This window comes from Manis pentadactyla, chromosome 13 (genome assembly GCF_030020395.1).
Source record: "Manis pentadactyla isolate mManPen7 chromosome 13, mManPen7.hap1, whole genome shotgun sequence".
NCBI classification, from domain to species: Eukaryota; Metazoa; Chordata; class Mammalia; order Pholidota; family Manidae; genus Manis; species Manis pentadactyla.
This window is the reverse complement of record NC_080031.1, coordinates 65,296,431-65,323,392: the sequence shown is the minus strand read 5'-3', so window position 1 is coordinate 65,323,392 and position 26,962 is coordinate 65,296,431. Positions and strand designations below refer to the sequence as shown.

Below are 26,962 nucleotides of genomic sequence, written 5' to 3'. Positions count from 1 at the left end.
GGTTCCTGCTTTGGCTGCTTCTTTCTGCCATGTTCCTGTGGGAAATAAATGCATGGAAGATAAAATCACGGAAATGCATGCTTATAACTGAGACAAGAAAAGACTGACCGAGGAAGAGCAAGCCAGCCAATAAAAAGGAGGTCCCAATTGTGTTTGAGCCCTAACGAACAATAGAGCCAGTATAGACCTCACTGTCCATGATGAGCTTTGCACTGGCTCCTACTCCATGATGCATATACTACCACACGGGGAAGAATGCCTGTGTAAGCATGGGCCGTGCTTAACTCTGCGGTTAACCTAGCAACCTAAAGACCTTGGTTATGTGTTAAATGTGCTAAAACATCCTTAAAGTGTGTTACAGTGAAGTGACCTTCTGTGAATGGACTGGTGGTGGTAGTCTGTCTGTCTTTGGTAAAACACAAATTGGCATACCTGCACCCAATCCTCTGATTCTGTTTTGAAATTTTTCTACTACGTGGGATCTAAATGTTTTGGAACTACCCTTCTCAGCCCTTTTTAGTGGCCTTAGCATAGGACTGGCCCAGGCCGTCTTATTTCACCAGCCACATGGAGGGATCCTCAGCGACTGTCCTTGAGGTGGTGGGGAGCGCAGGTGGCGCAGAATGGTAGGAAGCAGATGGGCAGGTGGGAACATTCCCTTAGCCTGCGGCACTGGTAGGAGAAATGAAGAGGTTCTGGGGGGCAGGACTGTGATTGCAGTTTTAGATACTGATGGAAGAGAGTGGAATGTGCATTCTCATGAAAGGTTGGTAGGTTCAGGAGCCTGACAGCATTTTGGAGAACCTGGGGTCCTTGGGGTTCTTATGTACGCACACTGGCATCAGAGACTTCACCTCTGTCTCCAGGGACTCTGCTTTGCAGGAGGTCTGTACCTGCCAGCTTAGTCACTATATTTATTGTCTGTCATCTGCATTTGATGCAAATCATGGAGAACAAAATTTAGCAAAATAAAATATTGATTAGTATACTAAGTAGAATATTATTTAATGTTCTCAATTTGAATCCATATTCTAGGATATGAATACTACAGATATGACAAACTCCTTTTAATACTTGGCAAAGTTGTTTTATATTTTATTTTGTTGTTTCTTTGAATATGTAAGTAAGTTTCCTAATCCATTTTATTTTCAGGAAATGTACTTTCAGGAAAAAAATGGGCATTGAACATTTTTTTGCTCCATATCCTTGTGTTATTTAATAAATTCATGGTTTCAGGCCATCCGCTGGTTTCATGATTCTGGTTAGCTAAAATGCTGGTGGTGTGGTGGTGTTACAGCTGGCTTCACTAAAGTCCGTTTTTAAATGTCATTTTTTTATAAGTATTTCTAATGGGAGGATAGTTTTCTTGATTTCATGAGGCTGATGTCAAAGACTGATTCATTGTGAACAATCCAGAAAATTTGGTTAGATGAGAGGGTAAGGTTAGCAGGATATGAAGATTTGTTTCTTGAGCTTTCTTAAAAATTTAATAACTTTGTGAGTGGGCTGTATATTAATGATAGAGATTGTAATATAAATTTCCCCATATTTTAACAAGTGACAATTTAAAAATACTACTCCTGGTAACTATTTGCTTATTCGTATGAAGAAATTTGTCTGTTGTTTATTTGAAGTCCCATTCTTAAAGGAACTTGCTGTGATAAGTAATTTTCAATTATTTTTTTCTTTATTGTTATTCTCTTTCTTTTTACAAAGTTTTTATGGCTTGTCCTCCTGAAAATTGACTAGAGTAACATTTCCTTTTTGAAATTTGCTGATGTTTTATCTGAATGATGATACTTTTTTTTGGTCTATTCATTGTATTGTTTATTTAGCACTTAAGCAATGTGATGCTTCTATATTCCATTCCAGGTGGTTTGACATTGGCTGTTTGATAGTGGAAGACCCTATCCACGGCATCCATCTAGAAGCATTTACACAGGCCACACCAGTGCCTTTAGAATTTGTGCAACAGGTTAGTTTTCTCTTTTTCATTATGCTTCAGAGAAACTTGTCATACTGTTTTCAAAGGTTCATGTTAGAATTTCATTGGAAATATGAAATATTCTTGATTTGCTTCACCTTTTTCCTTTTCTCTTTGCTTTTCAATTTCCAGTTCCTACCGTGTTGTTTGAGTACCTCCCTAGTGTAGTTTTCCAACACTTTGGAAAGGTAATACGTTACATGGCTAATCACTACTTTCCTCACTTTTTCCTTTGCTTTTATTATTGTGTTCACTACCGTAAGATGAGAAAAAGGTTTACCTCTTCGGCTGCTTTTATGGTCACCTTTTCTTTTCTTTCTTTCTCACTCTCTGTCTGTCCACCGCCTTTCCCTCCTTCCTTGATTTTGATCTTCCTGTTTAGAAACCTTAGATGAAAGCCAGTCACCTTTAGGTTTTGTTTAAAAAGTGTAACTAATAGTTTTCGTATCCACTTAGTTGCCAGAAGAAAGTAAGCATAAATGTATAATCATTTTGATTCTTTGTGTACTTTCATGTTCCACCTTTAATCCTTTCTTGAACTAAATGGAATGTAAATACATATTTATGTTGGAATCTTAATGGTACTTGTTGACCTTTTCCTGTCCTATATCACCACATGTGTACTTAAATGTAATCTCAAAAGTGTCAAATAGTATTTGAGAATCTGATACAGCTCTTAGGTTCTCTCCCAAGAAAATACATGTTTATACTCATGCAAATTTGGCATATTATGTTTATAGAATCCCTGAAAACCATTACCTGTGACCCTCTTAGTTCTCATATAAACTGTAAATCCCAGAGCTAATGTTTGGAATTTTGCGATTTTATTGAACCATTTATGCATATCATAATTTTTACCCAAGTTTCTTTTCAGAAGTTCTAGAAAACATTTTTATAGATGGTAATACTAAGCTCACTCCAATGTGAAGGTAACTAAAAGGTTGTAAGCAAATACTGTGCATACTGTTATACGAGTAAATAAGAAAACTTAGATAATAAAGTGGTTGATTTTTCTACAAAAATTAAAAATTTGTTCAGGAATAAGTATTAGGTTGAACTGTATGAAATTGTTGTCTTTGAAATAAAGTCAAATGTTGACATTTTCATCTGATTCAACCTAATTACTTCAGTGAAGCACTGCAATGAAAGTTTAATCTTACTCCATAAAAATCACTGAGTTCTAGTGGTGTGATCTGTTCTTTGAATATTTCGTAATCCTCACTTAAGATTCTTATGCTCTACATAGTATCAAAAACAGAAGGTTTTTCCTTCATTCTGTGAAACTAGCCTGTCACTTAACACCAATAGAAGGTATAATGGTACTTAAGAACTTTAAATGTCAAAATCATTGGTAGAATAAATAAAATCATTTCATGTGTTAAAACATTAAAAAGGGTTCAACCAATTCCAGTACTGGCAGGAGCTCCCCACACTACCGAGCACACCAGCTCCCACACCAGCAGGTGTCCTGAGTTCAGCTTAGTTCCAATGCCATCGACTGAGAGAGCTTTACCTGTGTGCTTCTGACCGACTAGCTGTAAATCAGAGGTTCTCACCACTTGCTCCCTGGTTTTGATTAAACTGCTGGAGCAGCACATAGATCCCAGGAAGCCCACTTACTAGATCACAAGCTTATTATACAAGGATATCAACTCGGGACCAGCCAAAGGGAAGTCACGTACTGGGCAGAGTAGGGGTGAACGCATGAACTGTCCACACCCTCTGCCAGTGTACTGCTCCCACCAAACCTCCCTGTGTCCACCAATCCCTGAGCTATCCCAGCCCCATCTTGTTGGGGCTCTGTGGAGGCCTCATTACAGAGCCGTGATTGATTAAATAATTGGCCGCTGGTGATTGAGGATTGCGTCAGCCTCCAGGCCCTCTTCCCACCCAGGAGCTGTGGCAGGAGAGGACGCTGAAAGTTCCCACCTTCTGTGATAATCGTGTTTGGTTCCCCTGGCAGCCAGCCCCCATCCTGAGGTAGGAGCTTTCCAAAAGTTACCCCATTAACATAAGGGGCACCTCCATTGCTCTTATCACTGAGGAAATACAGAGTTTTAGGAGCTCTGTGCCAGAAACGGGTCCACCACCATATTATAGGAAATTGTCTGCCAGACCTGGGCCACTCAGGTTTGCAGGCTTCTATACTGTCATGTTAGGCTCCAAGAACAGGAGTGGGGTCAGCCAAGCTCTGAGCCTCTTCTGAGGTGGTAGTGTCGATTTCCCTTTTACATAATCCATTTATGCATCCCTTTACCCATATCCCCAGTTTTCTGTCATCAGAAGGGATATTAAGTTCAGCCACCATGCTGCTCTAGATCACAGATGCCACTTCTGTTAGAGAAGGTGAGGTGATATGGGCACAGAGTCAGTGGGCTACCACCATGCAGTAGAGTGGCATTCACCTTGCACCCCAGTTTTGCCATGTGGAGTGAAGACACCTCCTGGCTCCTACAGGTTAAAAACAGTTTCTTGATTTGGAATCATCGCTGTTTCCACACTTGTATTTGTAATTCAGGTCATTGACAGAGGGAAAAAAAAGTTGACTCCATCTGGGGAAAAAAGGATAAAAAGTCATTTTACCCTCATCCTCCCTTGGCAAGCATTGTGTAGTCGTACCACCTCCTCCCAAGGTGCACAGAAAAGCAGGAGGTTCTCCAGTGGGGACACTGCTTTAGGCCCCCTCTTGTTCAGTGTGAGCACATGTTCCTGAAGTGTAAGGCAGCCTGTCCTCCCCTGATTTTAGACACGGTGTTTCTTTCCACGGCCCATTCCTATTCTCTGTCAGGCGAGTACCACGAGGAGGTGCACTGTGCCCACTGTGGGCCTTTCTGGGCTGTGAAGCGTGTTCCTTGCACTTCAGATAGGTGCAGTATGTTCTGGTTCTTTCTAATCCTCTCACACCGGCACCTCCATCCAGGGAAGCAAAGGCCACCCAGAGTCCATGTCCTGGCAGGACCATTGGTAGCCCTGGGGCTACCAGCATGTCTCTCTTACCAGCTGTGGTCAAGGCCTTCCACCAGGGACTCTGCCACATAGTGTCTGCAGCCCCAGGCTCTCTTTTTTGGCAGCTCTTACTGGCCCTTGGTGCCTCAGAACGCATGACAGGGCTGTGGGCATTCAGCCCGTCTCTGCACTGTTGCAGTGTCCCATGTCCACTCATTTCATGGCTGAGGTGGCCATCTCCATTGAGCACACAGGACATCTGTTTGTGGATTCTAGTCGCCTTCCAGACCTGCCAGGGAGTTATTCTGACAGGCATCAGCATGTCCTGTTTAGTGCACCCCTCAGAGGCCCATAGTGATTTCCAAAGGGCTGTGGCCTATGAGTGCATTCTTCATTAGGGCAAGCCCGACCATAGGGCCAGGCTGGGGCCACTGCCCAGGAGTCAGTGAAAAGCAAAATAACGGGAGATTTTACCACTGCTCACGTCTTCTGTCACTGCTGGGAAAACAGCGTGCAGTTAGTTCAGCCCACCGAGTGGGTCTCTTTTTACAGCAGCTCCCCTGGGGATGCTGAAAACCTCACATAGTGCCGGACCCTGTAAATACTGTGTCTTCCCCTGTATGTACATATGTCTGATAGAATTTAACTTATAAATTAGGCACAGTAGGAGATTAACAACAACTAAGAATAAAATGAAGCAAGTATAACAGGGCAGAGTGACACTGGTCAGGTGATGGTGGTCTCTGTTAGTGTGTTGCTGTACTGCACTCACCCTGCTTGTAGTGACGTCAGAGGGTAAATGCCTGCGGGGGGAGACGAGTGAGGGGGAGTGGTGGGCGCTGTGACCTTCTGAGGGCATGTCAGCAGGCGGGTCATCTGCTTCCGGACGGTGGGTGACAGTGGATCATGGGGCTGCTCACCCTTCAGTCAGAGTGGCCGTCTTCCAAATAGCATGTTGTGTGTTCACCTTGGAACCCAGCAGCCCTCTGTCATCCTCCTGAGAACTGGTCACATGGGAGGCAGTTCCAGCAGCCTCTGGGTGGCTCAGGTCAGTCTTGGAGGCATAGAGGCTGTTGGACCATGGGTGTATCCTCACCTTCTCCAGGCTGCATGATGCTGTGTAAACCATTCCTATGTTACTAATGAACTCTGGGCTCTGCCATCCCCACTAGGGTGTATGTGTCTTCCCAAAATGTCTAGGATGGTATATTTCACATCTTAAAATCATTTTATGCCCTTCAGTCCTAAGAGTAGCTTCAATTAATAATGTCCAATAGCTAGGTAGTCAGTGCCCCTCACATGGAAATTTTCTAATCCAGAGTCCCAGTAGCCATCACTGGGAGGCACTCAGATTGTGCATGAGCCTCCTCATTGTAGCTCCATTCACGGCTGTGGTACAGAGTACTTGTCCCTCCCAGCACTCAGCTTCTGTCCCACACTGCTGGCACAGGCAGTGTTACTGGGACCCATATAGCCTGCCCCATTAATACTTGAAAGGCAGATTTACAACCCTTCTGGCATACAGTATTGGGGGAAATGTTCCTCAGTGAGACAACAGTGTCCAGCCGCAGAATGCACTCAGGTTAAAAAAAAACAAAAACCAGAACCAATTCACATAAAGCCTGTCCAAACACACCAGTTCCACAAGCTGTTACGTAACTCCACCAAGTCCTATTCCTAACTGTGGCCTCCGGTTTTGGTATACAACACTAGTAGGGAAGCATTCCCCAGGACACATGATAGCCATTCCCGTAAAACATCCAGGAAAAGGAGACAACTTCTTCACCTACTACGTGCCGGAACAATCCACTTTCATAATCCTATCAGCCATTACCATTACATTTTTACTTTGTTTCAGTCTGATCGTAGCATGAGTTTGGGCTTCCCCGGCGGGCTTTGGTGGCCCAGCTCAAGGAGCCCTGAGCACGTCTCCCCCACCCTCCACCCCCATCCATTTTATCCCTTTACCCCTTCTTGTGCACACACTCTGGGTCCCCAGCCAGCCATTGAACCCTGGCCCCTTCCATCAGGCTTTGTCCTGAGTGATTTAATGACTGCTCCAGCTGACTGCTGGTCCTGGGTCTCACTGTAATCTCTGCCTTCTGACCTTACACATTTCTCCAAAGTGCTAAATAGAACAGACTGGTTTGCAGCCCTTAAATGTTGGGGGACCAGTAGCAGGGCCTCGGCCCGTCCAACCTTTGGTGGTGCTATCTTGAAACCTTTGTTTTAACCCCATCAATGTCCGTTTTATTCATCCCCTTTCTTAATACCATGTGAAGATTTTCTCCTGGCTAGGATGAGTCCCATGACTCTCCCCTTTTCTGTTTCCCTCATTTTAGTCCTATCAAAATTTGTTTTATTCATCTTATTTCTTAGTTATTTAAAAAATTCCCACTTTGTGGGGAAGAGTCCCTTGACTGCCTCCTTGGTCTCCAGGATCTTTTTGTTAATTAACATAATGTTATTAGCATCTGTAAGACCCGTGAGGGGAAGCTGAGACAGCAAATTTGACAGCCCTTCCCTGGAACTGTGTTTTGGTTTTGCAACAATAGGGTGATATGTGCTACCCATGTGAAAGGGGCCATAAACACAGCATTAACCATGACCTGGGTACCTGTGTGTTCAGCAGCTGATGAGCTCATATAGGAAGCATGTTAAATGCTTCATTGGGGCTGTTCCACTTGGCATTTACAGGAACTGACAGTCTGCCTTAGGTCAGTAGACCTTAGAGCTGCTTTATGCACACCCCTAGATTGGCTGTTCCCACAGGACTAGCCTCCTGTGTGTTTGGATCACGTACAGCCATCTGTTTGTGCTCCATAGTGAGTTGTAGGTCCTGTATCAGCCCAGACAGGCTTCCATTCTGCAGCACTCAGCTGCTCCTAAGTCAGTCAGTTTCAGTCCATTTTAGCTAAGCTACCTCAGGCAACTGACAGCAGTCCTCAGAACGAGACAGTTCCTTCACACTTACCCGCTGGCTTCCATAGTTACCTGGTTTTGTCCTGCCTCCATGTTGACCACCTTCTTCATGACCAGAGGTCTAAGAGAGACTGTGTTGTCCCTGCACAGTTTTACCTTGGGGAAGAGGGTGGCTTTGAGACTCATGGCCAAAGCTCAGACTGACCAAAATCTGAGCTTGTTATAACATCAAGGCCAGACCCAGCAAACTCTTATACTTTAGTTTTAGCTGTTATAGTTAACAATAACTGAGGGATTAACTATTTTGCCTTTTTTCTATTAATTTGCATTTCTGGATACATCCAGTGAACCAACTCCCCAGATGTTGGAACCCTCTCTAAATTCCCTTGGTAATTTTTACCTTTAGTAACTAGGCACAGCACAGTTACTGCTCCAGACCCTGGGTGACCACATCCCCACCCAGCAGATTCTTCATTTTTCCCCTTTCATCCTTTCTCTTCCCAAACCACGTTTCCATGAGCCAGGGCCATTCTAGCAAATACCCCTCTGACACCAACCATTTAGGTTTTGGACTGAATTCCAGTGTGTGGGAGAGGTTTTTTTTGCACCATCAGGCAATTCTAGGATATTTGCTGTGTGTCCTACCTCAGTTATACACTGTAGATAGCATCAGATGCCATAGGCTAAGGGTTCAGTCCTGTAAGACTGCTCCCCTCCCCAACCCATCCCCAGACCACACCCACTTGAGATGGCAGTAGTAAGCCCAGGTCATCACCTTTGCTTTTTTGACCTACCAGCTATGGGTTGGTTCTGACCACCCCCACCTTCTCAGGCAACCAGATTGCTCGCTGTATTGACAGCTTACTATAAAAGGTTATAACTCAGCAACAGCCAGGGGGAAGAAAGAGATGCATAGGCCAAATGGGGGAGAAGGCTGCTGAGCTGCCGTGTTCGCCAACTGTGCACTCTCCCTGTATCGCCATGTGTTCCCCAGCCCGAAGCTCTCCCAGTGCCTTCCTTTTGGGTTTTCATGGAGGAGACTTTATCACATCAGCACATTTGATTAAATCATTGGTCAGTGATGATTCCTTCTACCTCAACCTCTCTCCCCGCCCTGGAGCTGAAGATTCGGGGGCTGAAAGTTCCAACCACCTCCTCACATGGCTGCTCTTGCTGGCAGCCAGCCTCCCTCCATAAGTTACCTGCAGCCTGTCCAAAAGTCACCTCATTAACAAAAGACAGCTTTATTGCTCTCATCATTTAGAAAATTCCAGGGGTTTTAGGGGCTCTGCCAAAAATGGAAGACCAAATATATTTCTTGCTATAAAACACATCATCACTAACATCATATCCTAACTAGGAAGGATTTGTACCAGGAATGGCCGACTAGTTCAAACAAATCAATCAATCAATGCAATTCAGTACATAAACAGATTGAAGAAGAAAAGGGATTTCACTAGAATTGAAAAGTATTTGCTAGAAATAACCATGCTGATACCCTTTTAATCCTAATTGGTGAAGAGTTATGTGTGCACTGGAAAATCAATGCAAAAATCAGACCTGATGATAAACATTAGAAATTTAAGTGGACTAGACAGTGTATATAACTGAAAACTACAAGTGCAAATTTCATTTCAAATGATAGAAATGCACCGAAGTGGATCATTGATGAGGGAGAGAATGTAAAAAAGAAACAAAACGAAACAGAAGGAAACCTTAGGATCAGGAAAAAAATGGCCTGCAGACAAATCTGGCCTGTGGTCTGTTTTTCTTTTAAAGAAATGTTACAGAACCACACCATGCCCATGTGTATATATAGTGTTGTGGCTGCTTTAGTGCTAGAGAAGCAGAATTGAACAGCTGCAGTGGAGACTGGCCAGTAAAGCCTAATATGTTTAGTGTCTAGCCTTTCCCAGAAAAAGTTTGGTGATCCCTGTGCTAGGTGTCTGACTACTGCAGGCAAGCAGTTTTAGAAATATATATTGGAAAGAAATGGACGTGATGCTCACAGAACCAAGCATTGAAACTATAATACTAATAAAACTCTCTATATAAATGTCAAAATTTATCTGATACATTGCTAAGTAGAATAAAAAGCTGCATCTAGTATCCATATGTACACATATGTGTACATACACACACATATATATTTTAAAATGTATATAAATAGAAAAAGGAAAAAAAGGCCTGGAAAGATACACAACAAACTGTTAATGTGGTTAACTCTGAAAAGTGGTGTTCAGAGGGTATCATTTGGTTTGTATTTTCTTTTTTCTCTTGTTTTTTTTTCACAAGGTTCAAAATTATGAAGATATGAAAGTATGTGTATTGAGATGCTGCCCTTTTATCCCTGCTTTTCAGCTCTCCTCCCTTTTTTTTTAATCCATCTTGCGAGGTTTATTTCTGCCTTTGTTAGTTTTTTATTTAAGGAAATAGAAATCATCTCTTTAAGGGATTATAATTATAATTGTACTGAAAATCTGGATAAAAATCCATAGAATTTATGCTTGGTAATAAACAAGTGGGCCTACATCAAACTAAAAAACTTCCACACAGCAAAGGAAACCATTAACACACAAAAGGCCACCTACTATATGGGAGAAGATACTTGCAAATGGTGTATCCAGTAAGGGGCTGATACCTAAATTATATCAAGAATTCCTACAACTCAACACCAAAAAACAATCTGATTAAACAATGGGCAGAGGACTTTAACAGATGTTTTCCCAAAGAAGACATACAGATGGTCAATAGACACATGAGAAGATGCTTCACATCACTAGTCATCAGGAAAGTGGAAATCAAAACCACAATGAGGTATCTCCTCACATTGGATAGGATGGCCACTATCTGAAAGATAAGAAATAACAAGTGTTGGTGAGGATGTGGAGGAAAGGAAGCCCTCTTACACTGCTGATAGGATTGTGAGTTGGTGTGGCCACTAGGGAAAGCAGAATAGAAGTTTCTCAAAACACTGAAACTAGAAATACCAACATGACCCAGCAATTCCTTTTCTGGGAATTTACCCAAAGAAAACAAAATCACTAATTCAAAAAGATAATTTGCAGTTCTGTATTTATCACATGTTGTTTACGATAGCCAAGATATGGAAGCAGCCTAAGTGTCCATCAGTAGGTGAATGGACAGAGAAGAGGTGGTACATATACACAATGTGATATTAGCCATAAAAAAGCACAAAAGCATTTAGCAATGTAATTGTCAAATCACTATGTTGTACATCTGAAACCAATATTGTATGTCAACTATAGTCCAATACAAGAACATTTTTACCTTACATATAAATTTAATACATAACATTTAATAGATAAATTTAATAAATATAAATTTTATAAATATAAATCTCTCCCCCAGTTAAAAGCCCAGCTCTGCTGGATTTTTGCTGATACTGCCCAATATCCTGTTCCTCAAAAGTGTGATCCTAGGCCTAGCATAAGCATTACCTGGGAACTTGTTAAAAAGTGCAGACTCCTGGGCCCTAACCCAGAGTTGCTGAGTGAGGATCTGCATCCTCACAAGATCCTCAGGGGCTTGGTGTGCAGATCTCATTTGAGAAGAAGAGTTCTGCTAGTGTCTTGGAGGGCCACAGTGATTATCTATTTCTCCTCTCTGAAACATAGTACAATACTGATAGCACAGTGGACATAGTGGAAGACTTCGAACAGGGACCCCAACTCTGGGCTGTTTGCAGTAGATTTGCTTGGAAGTTATTTGTAAATACTGTACTCTTCCTCTTGGAACCAGCTGTGGAGTTGACAGTTAACTCAGCAGTCTTAGATGGGCCATAAAAAACATCTCAGGTTCACATAGCACATTTGAGAATCACTGTATAGATCTACTTACATATGGAGAGACTCCCCTGGACTGTATCTAATACCCTAAGACAGAGAAACGACATAATTCTCTGATACCAAGCAATGAGTTGGTCCTGTGTGTGTAAGGAGTTGGAGCAGCTCAGGTTTGGTTAAGGATAAATGATGTAATGATGCCAATGTGGTCCTGGGTGGGTTATTATTTGATGTGTATTAACTTCTTTACCAGAAAATGAAGTTTCTGGGGCACTCTTCTTGAGATCAGTTGAATGTTACTTTTTGAATGGATTAAAGCCTTAATATGCAGTTTCCCTCTTTGTGGTAGGAATTTTATGACTGTAAAAAGATAAGTGATGTTTCTGTTTTAGCACTAATCTTGGTAACCTGAAGTGATACTGACAGTAGAATTAAAACTTAAATCCTCTGACACCGAGCTGTTAGATGGAGTCATTAAATTAAGACTTAAATTATATTTGAACAAAATGAGCTTAAGGTGGACAATTTAAAGTTGGTGTAATATGTTTCCAGTCTTTTTAGCCTTGCAACTTCATATAGTTGGCAGCATAGCTGTGTTTCTCAGGGTTTGTCGTAATCTGTATTAAAAGTATCTTGAGAAACTCTGAAACGTTGCTTGAAATATCTCTAATTCCAATGATATTTTTAAAAATGTATCAAATGATGTCCATTTCATTTCTATAGGCTCAAAGTCTCACTCCCCAGGACTACAATCTGAGGTGGTCAGGCCTTTTGGTGACAGTGGGTGAAGTTCTGGAGAAGAGTTTACTAAATGTCAGCCGGACTGACTGGCACATGGCTTTCACTGGCATGTCTCGTCGGCAGATGATCTACAGCGCGGCCAAAGCCATAGCAGGCATGTATAAACAGCGCCTGCCAGCCCGTGCCATTTGAGAGGTGCCTTCCTAGGATCCTGTGGCTGCCTCATTTTGAGCTTGGTGGTAAAGAAGAGAGAGTATACCTTAAATTGGATTGCATCAATGAATCAGTTTTAATTTTCCTGTAGACTGCAGTTTTTCTTTACTAGAGAGTCATGTGTCATTCCAGCAGATGAAAAGAAGCAGATCCTTTTTATGATCACAAAACTTCACATACATAGTTCTCAAAAAGAAAATATATGAATATTTTTATAGGACAATTTTATGTACCAAATTTACAAGGGGCACATTCATGTGCTAAGGCATTTAACTTAATGATACATACTTGATTATTTTGTTTTTAAGAAGACATAGTAAATGAAGGAACATGTTTATTGACTAATCTCTAAAAGCATAATTTCTTTTAATTCATGCTTCATCCCTTCCTTGTCAGTCTTTGATGCTTTCCGTGTGTGCACGTCTCAGGTCTGACGTGGAGTAGTGTGCTCAGCCATTTGCCCTCAGACACCTGCCTGTAGGGAGATGGTGCATGTTTCTGTGCCTGTCTTTAGTCTGGACCAAAACAATGGGATTGATCATTTTCTTTGGGTTATCATGCACTCACATGGTCTGAAACAAAATCTCTCTTTTTTAAAAAATAAGTTATGGCATTTCACAGATTGACACTCTGAACATTGAGGTAGTATCTTTTTTCATTGCTGTATGACCATTAAGTGGCAAATGATTGAAGTGTATTTAAAATCAGAAGCATTTGGGTTATATTTGTTCAGTACTCCTCAGTACTTCCAAGTAAACTGCCAACGGCCATTACTTCTGCTTCCGCTCGTATTTTCCCAGCAGAGACATTTTTAAGAGGGAATTACTTTGTTGTTTATGGAATTGTATGCATCTTGTTTTAATTAAGGTTACTTCTTACTTACTATGCCTCAAACACTGCTTTTGTAAGTTTGTGCCATTCTGCCTTTACTTTTTATGGAAGTTTTAAAAAAAAAAAACTTTTTATATTCAATGTGGTTTGTTTAATCCATTATATTTGTATTTAGTAAAAGCTTCTTTTCTCCCCAGATAATATATTTTTAACATTTTTGGATTTATATAAATCAAAATTAAATAATTTGTCTTATACTTTCAACTCTATATATGCAAGTTCAAATAACTTTTTGAAGATAGTTTCTTATATAAATGTAATTTAAGTTTTACTTTTGTATACAATTCTTTAAATATGAAAGAATTAGCACAATCTTAAAAAGGGTGTTGAAGCTCCTATCATGCACTGTCATTACATGTAATGTTTCCTTTGTATTAATATTATTTCAAGTACTTACTTGATTTTTCTGTTTTTTATCCAAGGATGAGAAGAGTAAGTATTAGTTTCACAACTATGGCATATGCTAATTTCTAAGCCTGTACAGTGAGGTTCAGTGAAATTGAGACGTCTGTGTCATTACAAGTAATGAGAAAGACATGTAGCCAGTTGCTATGCCACAAGAACAGAATACTTTTTTCCACCTTCAGTGGTATTTATGGAATACTTTATTCTTGTTTTCTCTTTCATAATAAGAAACCTTTCTCTACCATTTCCTTTTATCCTTTGTTTTTAAAAGCTACCCTTTTCTAGCAGTATTTTATCATAGCATTGGCCTGATGACAAATCACAATTAGGGATGAAGGAAAGTACTTAAAATATTTCTACTAATTTTCTTCCTACTACAGGGGAATTTTAGAGATCCCAAAAAATGCATTTTAATTTTATTTTACCAAGTCTTAAAATGTCTTATTTGATGTTTTTGAGGGTTGTTTCCATAGAATCACTAACACTGTGATCCCATTAGGCTAGGATTTTCCTAGAATTCTCTAATAGCAGTGGCAAAGTTATGCTGTAGCCTGGTTCAGGCCAAGTAATTTTCTTGCACCTGGGAATTCCGCAAGCCTCTGCTGTTTGGAACAGTGTGAGTGGGTGAGGACAATTAGGAAGGGCAGATGGAAAAGAGAAATACAGGATCCAGGCCTGTACAAAGAAATACAGAAGTACAGGCCTTTCTGCTTTTTCTCTGATTATTTTTTTTCTTGGCCCAGAGTTATCTTTGAAAGAATCAGAGCACGACTGATCCAAAGGCTCTGCTTTCCCAACATCTTGTTTACTTTTACATCCTATGATTTCTCTGTTGTATGAATGGCAAGGAAAGTACCTCACTCTCTCTCAAATCCATGGCAGCCTCAGCCACGCTGTCTTTTAATGTTGGCATTTTGGCATCAGGTACGCACACCATCAGTCTGAAGCCACAGTTCCCTTGACTGATCACCCAGCTGCCCTTGTTCCTTTTTCCTTCCAGCTCATTTTCTTATAATTCCTGCACTAGCAGTTTTTAGAGAGAGTCAAACTGGGGACTAGTTGCTTTTTTTCTCCCTCAAGTTTCTTAGGGAAATCTGTCTTTAACATAATTCTTTATCACTGTTGTTTTGGTCATATTTGTGATATTTTATTTCTCCTGAAGAGCCCCAGGAACTATTATTGAATTTTATAAGCCTGTACAATTGTTTGTTCAAATAGCATGAAAGAGAACAGGAGAAACTGCAGGAAGAGCAAGTCAACATCAACCTCAGTTGACAGAAGGTTCTCAGATTATGCAGTGCAAGATCCTGCTGAAGTTTGTTAGCCCTGTGCCTTGGCCTTTGGCACTGGAAAGCTTTAGGTAGACTGATGGTTGTCTCTTACTAGTCTCCGTCGTTGCACTTCCCCATTCTTGATTCCTCTTTCTCTCAAGAATAAATGGGGTAGCAAAGTGAGATGAAAGAACATAGACCAAATGGTAGTATGTTAGGAAACATAAGTAGATGAAAACACATTGTGTGCATCTATTCACAAGTTACACAAATTAGTAATATACTCAGGGTCAACTAAATTAATATGTAACTGTTGAATTTACTTTGTTCCTTGGCTAGAGGAAATTCTAAACAGGAATTTGTGAAGCCAAACTGATAGTAGTATGTTCTAAAAGCTGTTAGGTTTGCATAAATTATTAGGAATCTCAGATTTTTACTCCCAGAATATGGTGTTCTTATTTTAAGATACTATGCAGGATGATGTATTGGATAAAACCAATTTTGTAAGTATGTAAATATGTCAAAATATATAATACCTCAGCCTATTTCTTAAAGGTATAATTTTTTAAGTGCAAATTCAAATTTATACTAGAAGGACATATATTCCTTTTTTGTCTAAACTAGCTACTGGCAGCCAAAAATTCTTATGAAACGGTAACTTCAAACTCCACCTTTCAACTACATATGTAATGTTGAAGTACGACATTGTTGTCTTCAAGGTCAGAGAACTCAGACTAGGGAGAGGACAGTGGTCACAGAGGTAACAGGCAAGAAGTTAAAGCCTGTGCTCATGAGGAGACTTAAGAGTGCCCAGTTGGAAGGAGGGACGGAAAGAAAAAGGAGGGATTATTTGTCATGTATTTGCTATTATAAGCCTATGATCCCAGGATGAGGGATCATTATTTTGATCTGGTGGGGTAGGGGCAAAACAAAAATTGATTGGGGTTTTTTTGTGTCTGCCAAAAGATAACAAGTATTGTTTTCAGTAAACTAGCAAAACCTCAGTTCAGGGCCCAGGAAAGTCCTGCTAAATTTATAATTTGCTGCAGAATTAACTAAAGAAAAAAAAGTTTTGGTAAAAGAAACAAAATTGGTAAGACCAGTATCAAGGGGATCTAAAACATTTACAGATGAAGGCAAATTTTGAAATTATCCTTATTAACACATAAGAATTTAAAACACTAAGGAAGGAAATAGGAACCAACATTTATGTGCTAAGTACATATTGTTGGTTAGGCACTGGAATAGGAACTTAAGTCTCTTATGGGTAAAACCTTAACTGTTACATGAGTAAAACAGATTAAGCTACCTACCCAGTGTCATCACAACTGAGTTAACAGAAGTCAAATGAAGTGTGACTTATTAACCCATTGTCTTCTAATACATCCTAAATATTTGCTTCAGTAAGTTATGGGCACATAATTAATCCTATAAATGCTTGTTGAATTCAGTTTAATTTTTAAAAATGACACATAGCTTGAGGACTTTATCCTCATAGTACTTTTAATTCTACAATATTATGTTGAAGGAAAACTGTTTTTATTCCATATTTTTCCCTTTAGATTAAAAATGCTGTTTTGGATTTTGCTGCTGGTATGAGAATATATTTGTGTTAAATGTTCTGCTCTCAAATTTGAAAAACCAAAAACTAGGTTTACTATGAATACCATTTTTAGGATAAAAGCCAGGACATGTTTATTGTTAAACCAGTTTTCAAGCAAAATACCACATACCTCTTGAAATATTTTTTAAATCTTTTGAGCTGCTGCAAGGACTACACTTTGAGAACTATAATTCCTGAGTCATTGTGAATGTCCTAAGATAGTTGAGAGAGAGTGATGTCACCAAGATGGTGACATAGGTCATTCCTGATTTTACATGCCCCCCGCCACAAAAGCAACTAGCTGTACATGGGCAAGACACCACTGAGAGAATCCTAAAACAGATGAAGCTGAAGCACCTCTTCACTACAGAGACCAGACAGACTGCCTTTAAAGAAAGGAGTGGCTACATGCTGCCCACATTGCCCCTCCCCCAGGCCAGTGGGACACCATGCCTAGAGGTCCCCATGAGCCTCTGGCTCCTCCAGTGGAAAAAAGCTCAGAACAAACATCCAGCTTCCCCAGTGTTGTGGGTCACCAGTTAGGAATCCCTACACCCACCCCTCCAGTCTTACTTCACAGGGACTGTAGAGGAATCTACATGACTCGACCACAGTGAAGTCATTGTAATGGATTGCAGCATCCAAATAGTCTTGACCTGCAGCTTTGTTCAACTGTAGAACCAAGTCTGTGGTACAGTCTGACCAGGGAACTCAGCAGGGTTTGCCTGAGTTGGGCCCCCAGTCTCTCTGGCTCTGGAGACTGGTCTGCCTCTGACCAGGAAGGGGAGCTGAGCCATAGCCCAAGCCACTGCTGAGTGTAGCTTCTGACCTCATCTGATGGCTGGTAAGAACACCTGGAAGTTGCACAGCCTGGCAATGCTTAAGCAGAAAGTATCGCAGGCAGAGCTGTTTACCCACAGAACAAAGCCAGAATGTTCTTTTGCTCTGTTCAGGCAGGAGAGCTGATTCATAGCCTAGATCACTGCTGGGTGTAGCACCCCACCCCTTCCAAACAGAAAGCATTATGGGGAAAACCTGGGATGCTGCTTGGAGTTGGCCCTACTGTCAGGGAAGCTGAGAACAGCCCCACTCACTGCTGAGTGAAGCTCCCATCCCTGTCCAACCGGAAAAAGGAGCCTGGCCAGAACACTTGGAAAGTTACATAGATGATGAAAGCTTGAGCAGTGAGTCAGGCAGCCAGAGCTGATAGTCTGCATTGCAAAGCTGGTGGACCTGGTCAGCCAGGGAACTTGAGACATGGGTTGGCTTGAACCAGGACAATAAGAAAAGCCTTGCTGGACTTGGAGCTGGTTGTCCCACTGGATCCAGGTAGGGAAACTAATTCATAGCCCTGCTCATTAACTAATCCAGCCTCCAACCTGCCTGACCATGCAATTAAACTGGAGCACACAGAAACCTGTGTGGCCCATCCAACCCTCGTTATATAACTCCATCAGAGAGCACAACCCATGACTCAATCTACAGAGCAAAACCAGTGTCTTCATCTGGCCAGGGAATTCACTGTACACGCTTGCCTGATTCAAGTCCTCAGTCAGTGAGCCATGCATGTCCTGTGCCCAGTCCTGTAGCCATACCTACACAGGGAAGCTAATTGATATGCCCAGCTACAGCTGAGTATAATAACCTAGTCTCAACCATCCAGCAAGCCTGGCCAGAGAACCCACACAGCCTGCAAAGCCTGTAATACCACCTTGTCGGCAGAGAAGCTGGTCAGCAGTGCTACCCAACTAATTACAGACAGTACCACCACTCCAGCTTAGCCTCAGCTCAGGCAGTGTTCTCACCCCAGAACAGACCCTGATAGCATGTCCCACTACCCACAAGGCTGTTACCAGCAGATGATGTCCAGAAACCCAAACAGCTTTCTGGTGAAGAACTGTCTCTGCCAAAGAGAAACTGTAGTCTAGAAGAGGAAAGCACTTTTCAGAGCACAAATAACAACATAAGATAAGAAATTGGGGGATCATGATAAATCATATAACATGAACCACTAAAGGAACCTAATAACCTTTAGTAACCAACCTTAAAGAAATGGAGATCTAGGAACTGTCAGACAAATTGAGAGTCATTCTCAAAGATGTTCAGAGAAAATTCAAGAACACACAGATAACTAAATGAATTTAGGAAAACAATGTGTGAACAAAAGAGGTTTAACTAAAAAATCTACTAAAAACATCCCTTGAGCTGAAAATTAAAATGACTGAAGAATTAAATAGAAAGATGCAAATTCAAGGCAACTATGCAGAAGAAACTGACCTAGAGGAGGTTTAAGGAGCAAAAAGGAAAAATAAATAAATGAAGAAAGCCAATGGGAATTAATGGACACCATAAAAGAAACAATATCTGCATCATGGGAATTCAAGAAAAAGGGACAGGAAGTATATTTAAAGCAAAAGTGGCTGCATATTTAACAAGCCTGAGGAAGAAACAGAAATCCAGAATCAAAATGCCCCAAAGACCCCAAATAGGTTGAATCTGACACACATTATCATCTAATTGTGAACAACAACCTTGAAATAATTTTGAAAGCATAGAGAGGTTACATAAAAGAAGCCCCCTTAAGACTATTGATTTCTCAACGGAAATGTTTCAGGGCAGGAGAGAATGGGCTGATACAGTCAAAATACTTGAAAGGAAAAATCCAAGAATTCTATACCTGGTAAGTCTGTCATTTAGAAAAGGAGGAGAGAGAGAGAGAGACTTTCCTGAATAAACAAAAGGTGAGGAATCATTACCACTAGACCTGCCTTACAAGAAATGCTAAACAGAGTTCTTTATGCTGAACCAAAAGAGCTCTAATTTAGAACAGGAAAACAATGTAAAACTCACTAATAATGGTAAATATATAGTCAAAGTTAGATTCTGTAAAATGGTGGTGGTACATGTATTCACTTAACAGCTGTAGGTTAAATGTTTAAAAAAAACCCATAAGTACAATAATATGCTGTTAGGTACAAAATATTTAAAAATATGTAAACTATTATATCAATAACCTAAAATGTAGGTGGGAGGAAAAGTCTTCGAGTGTATAATTTAGGAATGCTATTGAAATTGTTACCAATTTAAAATAGTGTTCTTTAAGTCTCATGGAAACACAAGAAAAGAAACAGTAGTGATTCCACCAAAGAACATAATAAAGTCAGGAGGATATAAAACAACGAACAATGGATCTACAAAACAGCCAGGAAACAAGATTGCGATAGTAAGTCCTGGACTATCAATAGTTACTTTAAATGTAAATTCTCCAACCATGACATAGAGTGGCTGTGTGGATTAAAATAAACAAGATCCAATGATATGTTGCCTACAAAAGAACTGTAACCTTAAAAACACACAGACAGAGGAAAGGGATGAAATATATTTCAAGCAAATGGTTACAAAAAAGCAGGGGAGCTGTACTTAGATTTTAAACAAAAACTGTAAATAAGAGATAAAAGATATATAATGATAAAGGGGCCAATCTGTCAAGGTACAACAAATGTAAATATATACCCAACTATCAGAGCACCTAAATATCTACAGCAAAAACAGTGCTAAAAAGAGAAATAAGCAACAATATGATTACAACTGGGGACTTAACCTCTCAACAACAGATTATCTAAACAAAATCAATAGCAGAGAAGTAAAAAAAAGTTTTAAAAAATGTAAACAAAACAACAACTTACAGAATGCAGCAAATTTTAAGTTTTAAGAAGGAAGTTTATAGAATAAATACCTACTGAGACAAAAAAAATTTTATACACTTTATGCCTTAAGGAATGAGGGAAAGAAAAAAACTGAGCCCAAGCTGGTAATCACAAAACTCCCAGCAAACAGTTCAGGACCAGATGGCCTCACAAGTGCATTTCTACCAAACATTTATAGAGGAGTTAATACCTAGCTTTCTCAAACAACAACAACAACAACAACAACAAAAAAAAGGAATGCTTCCAAATTCATTCTATGAGGCTGGCATTTACTCTGATGCCTAAACCAAAGACAGCACAAAAATGAAAATTACAGAATGATATCCCTAATGAACATAGGTTCAAAAACCTTCAGCAAAATATTAGTGAACCAAATCAAAAAACTGTATTAAAAGGAAATTCATCACAATCTAGTGGGGTTTATCCCAGGGACAAGAGGATGGTTTAACACTGTGAATTAATGTGAAACACCACATTAATAAAAAAGATAAAACCATATGATCATCTCAATAGATGCAGAAAAAGCATTTGACAAAATTAAGCATCCATTCATGGCAAAACCTCTCAAGCAAGTGGGCATAGAGGAACATATGTCAACATAATAAAGGCCATACATGACAAACCCACAGCTAATATACTCAATGATGAAAAAGCTGAAAGCTTTTCCTCTAAGATCAGGAACAAGGCAAAGGATGTCCACTCTCACCACTTTTATTCAACACAGTAATGGAAGTTCTGTTAACAGCAATCACACAAGAAATAAAAGGCATCCAAGTTTGTCAATGTGGGGTAATTTGCAGAATTTCCAGAATCTCCTTCCTGGCCTTAGTCCATTTACATATCAACAGGTGTTTACTCCTGCAGCCTCCCACAACCTCCAGGGCAAGGGGTGGGGAGATAATAGCCATTCTCTCCCCTTTCTTCCTGGTACATAATTGGTCTGACTTTTACCAGTCATCAAGGACCCGCCAATGGAGTTCCTCCTGGACGGGGCAGGCAGGAAGTAAAGAGCACACAGTGAGGGCAGAGCATCAACAGTGGATAGAGGAGATGGACAGTGCCGGGACTAGCTAGAGATTTTCAGCAAGCTGTGAGCAATAAAAAACGGTTTCTCCCAACCTACCCTTTCCCTTGAATTTGGTTTCACTGGTTTCATAGGGGATTCGTACCAGGCTGGAAACACCCTTCCCTGTGAACTACAGCAAGGAAGAAATAAAACTGTCACCATTTGTAGATGACATGACTCTATATATAGAAAACCCTGAAGACTCCACCAAAAAACAACTATTAGAGCTAATAAATGAATTCAATAAACATAGCATACAAAAATCAATATATAGAAATATGTTTTCCTATACTCTGATAACTAGCAGAGAGAGAAATTAAGAAAACTATCCCATTTACAATTGCATCAAAAAGAATAAAATGCCTAGGAGTAAATTTAACCAAGTAGTTAAAAGGTCCGTCCTCTGAAAACTGCAAGACACTGATGAAAGAAATTGAAGACAACAAAAATAAATGGAAAGATATATTGTGCTCATGGGTAGGAATAATTACTATTGTTAACAATCTGCAGATTCAGTGCAACCCCTATCAAAATACCAATGACATTTTTCACAGAACTAGAAAAACCTACTGCTCAACTTTTATAGAACCACGAAAGACCCCAAATAGACAAAGCAATCTTGAAAAAGCACAAAGTTGTTGGAGTTATGCTCACTGATTTAAAACTATAGTGATCAAAACAGTATGGTACTGGCACAAAACAGTATAACAGACAAAGAACAATAAAATAGCCCAGAAATAAATCCACATTTTTATGGTCAGTTAACCTACAACAAGGGAGGCAAGGATATACAATGGTGAAAATACGGTCTCTTCATTAAATGGTGTTGGGGAAACTGGGCAGCTACATGCAAAAGAATGAAACTCGGTCACTGCCTTATACCATATACACTCAAAATGGATTAAAGACCTAAATGTAAAACCCAAAACCATAAAACTCCTAAGACAAAACAGGCAATAAACTCTGGGATATCAGGCTTAGCAACTTTTTTTCTGGTTATATTTCCTCAGGCAATGAAGACAAAAGCAAAAATAGACAATTGGGACTACAAAAAATAAAAAATTTTCCACAGTGAAGGAAAGCATCAACAAAAAGACCAACCAATTAATGGGAGAATATATTTGCAAATGATGTATCTGAAAGGAGTTAATATCCAAAATATGTAAAGAACTCATACAGCTCAACAGCAAAATACTAAATAACACAATTTAAAAAGGGCAAAGGACTTGAATAGACATTTTTCTAAAGGCACACAGATGACCAACAGACACATGAAAAGATGCTCCAATCACTAATTATCAGGGAAAAGCAAATCAAAACCACAACGAGGTGTTAACAGCTCACAATAGTCAGAATGGCTAATAAAAAAAAAGACAAGAAGTAACAATTTTTGGCAAGGATGTGGTAAAAAGGGAACCCTGTGCACTCTGGGGGATTGTAAACTGGTGGATCCACTATGGGAAACACTATGGAGATGCCTCAAAAAATTATAAGTAGAAATACTATACAATTCAGTAGTTCCACTTCTGGATATTTACGTGAAGAAAACAAATACCAATCTAAAAAGATATCTGCACCCCTGTGTTTACTGCATTACTTACACTGGCCAAAACATGAAAACCTAAGTGTCCATTGATAAATAAATGGATAAAGATGTGCTATATATACATAAATGAATATTACTCAGCCATAAGAAATAATGAACTTTTGCCATTTACCAATGGGCATAGAGGGTATTTGCCAAGTGAAATAGGTCAGACAAAAACAAATACTGTATGATTTCACTTACATGTAGGATCTGAAAAACAGCAGACCAAACAATAAACAAAAACTGAAATAGACTCATAAATATACACAACAAACTGGTGTTTGCTGGGGCAAAATGAAGGTGAAGGTGACTAAGAGGTAGAAACTTCCAATTTTAAAATAAATCATAGGAATGAAAATTATGGAATATAGCCCGTAATATAACCTTGGTGACAGATGATAGCTACATTTACAGTTTTTTGTACTGGCAAATTGCCATGTTTACATCTGAAATAATATGTCAGTTAAATCAGTTAAAAGAAAAGAATATTCCTTCACTGTAATATGAAAATAGGGTATCTGTTATTTTGCCATATGGTGTGTTTAAAAAAATTTGTTATTGGCATATACATAAGAAAAGTTCACAAAAAGAAATGAGTGTATCACAACATGGATGCACTCATGTAACCACTGCTCTGGTCAACAAACAGACCAGCTCCCCAAATCACCTGTTAGGCTTCCTTGTAATCACACTCCTCTAACTTTGCCCCAAGGTAACTACCATCCTGAATTCTAACACCAAAGAGAATTTGCCTGTAGCTGGATTTTATATAAATGGAATTATACAATATGTTTCTTTTGTCCTTGACTTCTTTCCTTCAAGATTACATTTGTGTAAGTCAGTATTTGTTCATTTGCCTTGCTGTATAGTCTTTTGTGTTATGGATATACCACAATTATTTATCCCTTTTGTTGCTGGATAGTTGAGCTGTTTCCATCGTTTTTTTTTTTACTCTAATGAATAGTGCAGCTCTGGACATCTTGTATTATTATTTTGGTATACATATGCATCATTTCTGTTGGAAATATTCATGGTAGTGGAGTTCCTGGGTCATAAACTATACATGTTTAACTGTAGTAGGTGTTGCCAAAATGTGTTCTAAGTTAGGCCAACTTACCATCTTAATGCTTGATAACATAATTTTTAAAATTTTATTGTGATTTAAATTTTTCCGACATTAAAGATAATGGAATTCAGCAACTTTTCATCATCTTGCCAGTTTTGTTATCCTTCCTTGTAGGGTGCTAATTTGTGAGGTGCCCAGTTTCATACCTATTTTTCCATTAAGTTTTCTCTATTTCTTAAATGATTTTTATAAGTTCTATTCATTTTCTAGGTAGTACATGTTACAGGGGTCTCCCACTTGTCTTTTCACTCCACTGATATTTCTCAATGAACAGAAGTTTAAATCATAACATAGACAGATGGTTATCACGCTCTTCCTTTATGTGTAGTGCAATTTGTTTAAAAAAAATATTTTCTTACCTCAAATTCTTGCAGACCATCTATTTTGACGTCTAAATTTTTTTATTGTTTTAACTTTCACATTTGAGATTGACAATTCATCTAGAATCATTTTGTATGTGCGTAAATGGTGTAAAATAAGGGCTTAAAGTTTTCCTCTTCCCAGTTGTGCTAACACCATTTGTGGAAAAGACCATCCTTGTATTTGTTGGCTTTAGATTGACATCATTCACCAGGTGTGCTTCTTTCCTTTTTTAAAATAAAATTTACGTATATTTAAAATCTCAGTCTATCCTATTGGTTTTGTTTATATAAACACTCACTTGCATTTACCTATGATTTACCCTTTCTATTACTCTCTATTCTTTTCTGTGTTTCTGAGCTTTCTTCTGTGATTATTTTTCTCCTTTACCCTGAAGAAAAACCCCTTTATAATGTCCTTTACTGTGGATATCCTGATAATGAACAATTTTTTAAATGACTTTATTTCATTCTCATTTTTGAAGGATGCTTTCCTGTACAGAATTCTAGTTTGACATTTTTTTCTTTCAGCAATTTTAAGTTAACATACCAGTACCCTCTGGCTTCTATTGTTTGTATTGATGAGTCAACTGTCAATCTTGCTTTTAGGTGATACACTTTTTTCTCTGGATGCTTATAAGATATTCTCTTTGCTTTTGGATTTCAGCAGTCATGCTCTGATGTGCTCTAATTAGAATGCACTGCTGCCAAATTTCATGTCTTCTTTATCTGGGATGGTAATCATACATTTACTAGACATTTTCACTGTGTCCCATATGTCTCTGTTTTCTGTTCTGTCCTTTTGACTCTGAATTTGGTCTGGATATTTTCTTTCAGTTAATCTCTACTTCACTATTTCTTTCCTTACTTGTACCTATTCTGCTACTACTAAACTAATCTATTAAGTTCTTGATATTCTATTTTTCAATTGTAGAATTTCCATTTGATTATTTTTTATAGATTCTATTCTTTGCTAAAATTCTCTATTTTTTCTTTTAACTCCTTGAAAATATTAATTTTCATCATTTTAAACACCATGTCTAGTAGCTACATCTTCTGTATCTCCTATGGGCCATTTTTATTACTGGTTCTTCTTTCTTAGTTTCTGATAAAAATTTGCCTTCTTATAATAGCTGATTATTTTTGATTGAGGGCCAAACATTGTATATGAAAACTGTTGAGGTAATAATATGAGGCTCTGGCTTATTTTCTTTGAGACTCATTTTTGCTCCCGGCAAGCAACTAGGTTAACAGCATATCAAATTAATGCAGTCTGACATTGAAATAATGTAAGGTGTCTTTAGCCCTTTAAAGGACCAGACTGCCCTATTTTTGTGTTCATTCTTACTCTTGGAATGTACCCCAAACCACTTACAGGCCACATACACTTAAGTTACTCTCTCCCTAGTCCTGTGAATTAGTCAAGAGCTCTTCTCAATTTCTCATCTCAGCTACTGTTTTTGTATTTCACATTTCTGGAGGGTAAAATGAGGCCTGGCTCATGTCTCTTTCCACATACTTGGAAAAGTATGCTCTCTCTTTGCTCCTTTATCTTGTTCCCACAAATCCGAGCTTTCTTGGTAGCCATCTGATGATTTTAAACAACTGTTTTTCCATATGATATTTTGTCTGGATTTCACATTTGTTCTTACTGTTGGGGGGTGGATCTAAAAACCTAGGTTGTACTTGGTAGAAATGACACTTATATCTGGGTCTTTAAGTTGTTGGGTCTTCATGCATACAGACAGGGAAGCTAAAGGATTTATGGTTTAATAGAACTTTCAAATACAAGGTTCTCTGTAGAAATTTGTTAAATTCCAAGAAACTTCATTTGCAATATAATCTATCAGAACAAGTAGAACTGTAAAGGATCTGTATGTAGCTCTTCAGCCTGCACACCTCTGAGATTTTTACCTGTCAAATGGGGAGAAGGAGGTGGTTCAGTTATTGTGGTTGGTAATGGTGGCTTTTGCTCTGAAGAAGCCCCTCTTCAGAGTACATATTCAGCCTCATGACCTTAACACGATGTCTGCCCATTATCCTAAAATGTACTTGTGCCTTATGCTTCTGTATAATTAGTATTATTTATCAATTCAGTAATAACTACAAAGAACTGAATGATTTCTATATGTGGGGCATTACTATATGGATAGTTCCAAATTCTCATTGCATCCCTGCAAAATAATTGATAATAGTTCTGTTTCACACATTTATAAAAAGGTTTACCACTAGAATAGAAGTCCACTGAGCAGTAGCACCATGGTTGTCATATGTATTATTATTTAGTACCTGGCACAATTATAAATATTAATAAATTTAAAAATTGATAAGTAT

The 26,962-nt window shown here is 39.2% G+C and overlaps 1 protein-coding gene across 7 annotated transcripts in view; it reads left to right on the top strand.

Annotated features, from left to right (window-relative positions):
* LOC118921435 (protein PRRC1) overlaps nt 1–21,773 on the top strand; it is a 117,513-nt gene extending 95,740 nt beyond the window's left edge. For 6 of the 7 annotated variants that reach the window (XM_057490980.1, XM_057490978.1, XM_057490982.1 and 3 more), the window contains 2 exons: nt 1,873–1,975; nt 12,382–21,773. In XM_057490980.1, coding sequence (XP_057346963.1) covers nt 1,873–1,975; nt 12,382–12,591 — 313 coding nt within the window. In that variant the 3' untranslated portion in view covers nt 12,592–21,773. Of the gene's footprint in view, nt 1–1,872; nt 1,976–2,116; nt 9,961–12,381 lie in introns of those variants that run through there. The other variant, XM_057490983.1, reaches the window with a different exon arrangement.
* The last annotated feature ends 5,189 nt before the right edge of the window (nt 21,774–26,962 follow it).